This window comes from Accipiter gentilis, chromosome 24 (genome assembly GCF_929443795.1).
Source record: "Accipiter gentilis chromosome 24, bAccGen1.1, whole genome shotgun sequence".
Lineage (NCBI taxonomy): Eukaryota > Metazoa > Chordata > Aves > Accipitriformes > Accipitridae > Astur > Astur gentilis.
Genome location: NC_064903.1, coordinates 12,369,239 through 12,371,868, shown reverse-complemented (window position 1 = coordinate 12,371,868; position 2,630 = coordinate 12,369,239). Strand labels below are relative to the sequence as shown.

Here is a 2,630-nt window from a genome sequence, read left to right as displayed (position 1 = left end):
GAACAACCGAGTTTAAAAACAAAAGCCCGCCGGTTTTTGTTTTGTTTTTATGTCATTGCAACACTAGAAATCAAACTGGAAGATGCAAGGTCTTTTAAAAACTTTTAAGCGAACAAAACAGTGCCCAACCTAGCAGAAACCAGGAAAGAAGTTGCCGTGGTTTGAAAACTTCACAGCGGCTTCTAGGAGGCAGGAGTTGTGCTCTATTAAAATAACAGCTTGCTCAAATTTTTTTTTTTTTGTACAAAAAAAAAAAAAAAAAAAAGGACACAACTAACGGATTTCCTTTTTAAAATGTCTCCAAAGTTAGTATTAAGTCTGCTAAGCCGAGCAACACTGCCGCACGTCCCGGTGGAGTCAGGGAGCGGTGGTGGGGTTAGGGATTAAGACGGGGAGCCGTCCGGAGCAGCCAAGTTTATATGTGAGTTAGTGGTACGGTACCATTCACGCCAGTCCCGGCACTCTGGTAGTGCTGGTGGACGCTGTGTAACCTGCTGCCCTGCAGGGCGGAAGGGTCTGTGGCATCCCCCCCCGGGGGCAGGTACATGCTGATCATATCCCGCAGGTCTCCCAGGCAGGCCCTCTGCGAGTGGGAAGTGATGGCCGGAGGCGGCGAGCTGGGCTCGGATTTCACCACCGAGCCCATGGAGCCCAGGCTCATGGCCGTGGAGGGCTGCTGGCCGTAGGCGGCGGGGGACATGCTGTAGGTGGAGGCGGCGTTCATGTAGGTCTGGGCCGTGGACATCATGGGGCTGTACTGCAGGCCCGTCATGTCGTAGCGGTGCATCTGCTGCAGCTGGGGGCTGTTCATGCCCGGGTGCTGGCTGTAGCCCAGCTGGTCTTGCATCAGCGAGTAAGCCCCGTTGGTCCAGCCGTTCATGTGGGCGTAAGTGTCAATCCTCTGCCCCACCCCGACGGGGCTGCTCACCGCGTTGCCCCCCCCCGGGGCCAGCAGATTGCCGGGCAGCGAGTATTTGTCCTTCTTCAGCAAGGTCTTGGTCTTCCTTCGGGGCCGGTATTTGTAATCCGGATACTCCTTCATGTGCACGGCCCGCAGCCGCTTGGCCTCGTCGATGAAGGGCCGCTTCTCGGCGTCGCTCAGCAGCTTCCAGTCGGCCCCGAGGCGCTTGCTGATCTCCGAGTTGTGCATCTTGGGGTTCTCCTGGGCCATCTTCCGCCGCTGGCCCCGCGACCACACCATGAAGGCGTTCATGGGGCGCTTCACCCGGTCCTGGTCCGAGCCGGCTCCCGCTCCGTTGCCGGCCCCGCCGCCTCCGCCGCCTTTGCCGTTGCTGCCCGGCGCGGGGTTGCCCCCGGCGCTGCCCGGCGTGGGCTGCGGCGTCTTGATCTCAGTCTCCAGCATGCTGTACATGGCCGGAGCCGGCAAAAGGTGCGCCAGGGTGGCGGGCAGGCGGGCACCAGACCGGGGAGAGGAAGTTAAAAAAAATTAAAAAAAAAAAAAAAAAAAAGAGGGGAAAAACCTGCCTGGGCGGCTGCTGAGGGAGAAGGAAGTTTTTCTGCCTGGCAGGCGGAGGCGCCGCTCCCCGAAGTGGTGGCGGTGGTGGCGGGGGTGCTGCTGCTGCTGCTGCTGCTGCTGCGGCGGCGGCGGCCGCGTCTGCGGAGCGGTGCGGAGCGCTGCGCTTCCCGCGGGCAGCGCCAAGCGATGCGCGCACCAATCCCGGGGGTATTTGATTGACGGGCTATAAATGAGCGGGCGGCAGCCAATCAGCGAGCGGTTCCCGACAGCCCCGACGCCGGTAACTGACCGGCTGGGGGGAGCCAAAAAGTTGCCGTTTCGGGGCTGCTGGTGCCGGACACCCCCCCCCACCCCCGCCGCCTCCCCCCCCCCCCCCTCCCGCAGTCCCCCGGGCCCTGCGCCTGCCCCCGGCTCCGGGCTGACGGCCCGAGCGGCGGGACGGGGCAGAGCTGGGGCCGCGCCGGGCGGAGGAGCCGCTGGGGCTCTCCGCAGGTTGCCGGCTGCGCCGCGGGGGAAGGAGCGGGCCCGGGGCTGCCCTCCGGGGCCGCGGGGAGGAGTGAGCGGGGCGGAGCGCTGTGCCGTGCCGCAAGCGGGAGCCGTGCGTTCGCCGGGCACAAAGATAGTTGGGGCTCCCGGGTGGACGCGCAGCCTTGTGCCAAGCCCGGAGAAGCTGCCTGGAGACGGAGCGAGCCTTGTGCCGCGCGGATGTCCCCCCCAGAGCCGACGGAGGCGGGGGGGGGGGGGGGGGGGTCGGGGACGGGGACTAAACTCTTCCACTTCTGAGCCCTCCCCTGGGGGAGAACCCCCCACTGCCCTGCGGGCAGCGGGCATGGCCGCGGGGGGCTCCGTCCCGGCGGGAGAGGGGCTGCCCCGCGGCAGCACGCCGGGGGAGGCGGCGGCGCGGATGCGAGCGGGGCCGGGCTGGCTGCCGGCAGGGCGCTCCCGGCCGTCCCCACCTACGCCCACCCCGTTGCCACTTGAGTTTTTCCACTCGGCTGCCCCAGAGAGGGTGGGTGGGGGGAGGGGACGGAGCTTGCAAAACCCCCGAGTTTCATGGCAACAGCGAAGTTCCCTCCGCGCGAAAGAAAACTTTGGCAGAGGGTGTGCGAGTGGAGCGGAGCTCGCTGGAGCTGTCAATCACGGGCTTCCCTTT

At 64.8% G+C, this 2,630-nt stretch overlaps 1 protein-coding gene across 3 annotated transcripts; it reads right to left on the bottom strand.

Annotated features, from left to right (window-relative positions):
- Positions 1-415: 415 nt before the first annotated feature.
- Positions 416-1,402, bottom strand: LOC126050296 (transcription factor SOX-3-like). 3 transcript variants are annotated; one of them, XM_049828011.1, is made up of 2 exons: positions 1,282-1,372; positions 416-1,245 (listed from the first exon to the last, which is right to left on the bottom strand). In XM_049828011.1, the coding sequence occupies exons 1-2, from the start codon at positions 1,370-1,372 to the stop codon at positions 416-418; spliced, it is 921 nt and encodes a 306-aa protein (XP_049683968.1). The 3 variants fall into 3 exon arrangements, with proteins under 3 accessions (XP_049683968.1, XP_049683969.1, XP_049683970.1); XM_049828012.1 differs by having other exon boundaries at positions 416-1,281; positions 1,321-1,372; XM_049828013.1 differs by having other exon boundaries at positions 416-1,402.
- Positions 1,403-2,630: the final 1,228 nt, after the last annotated feature.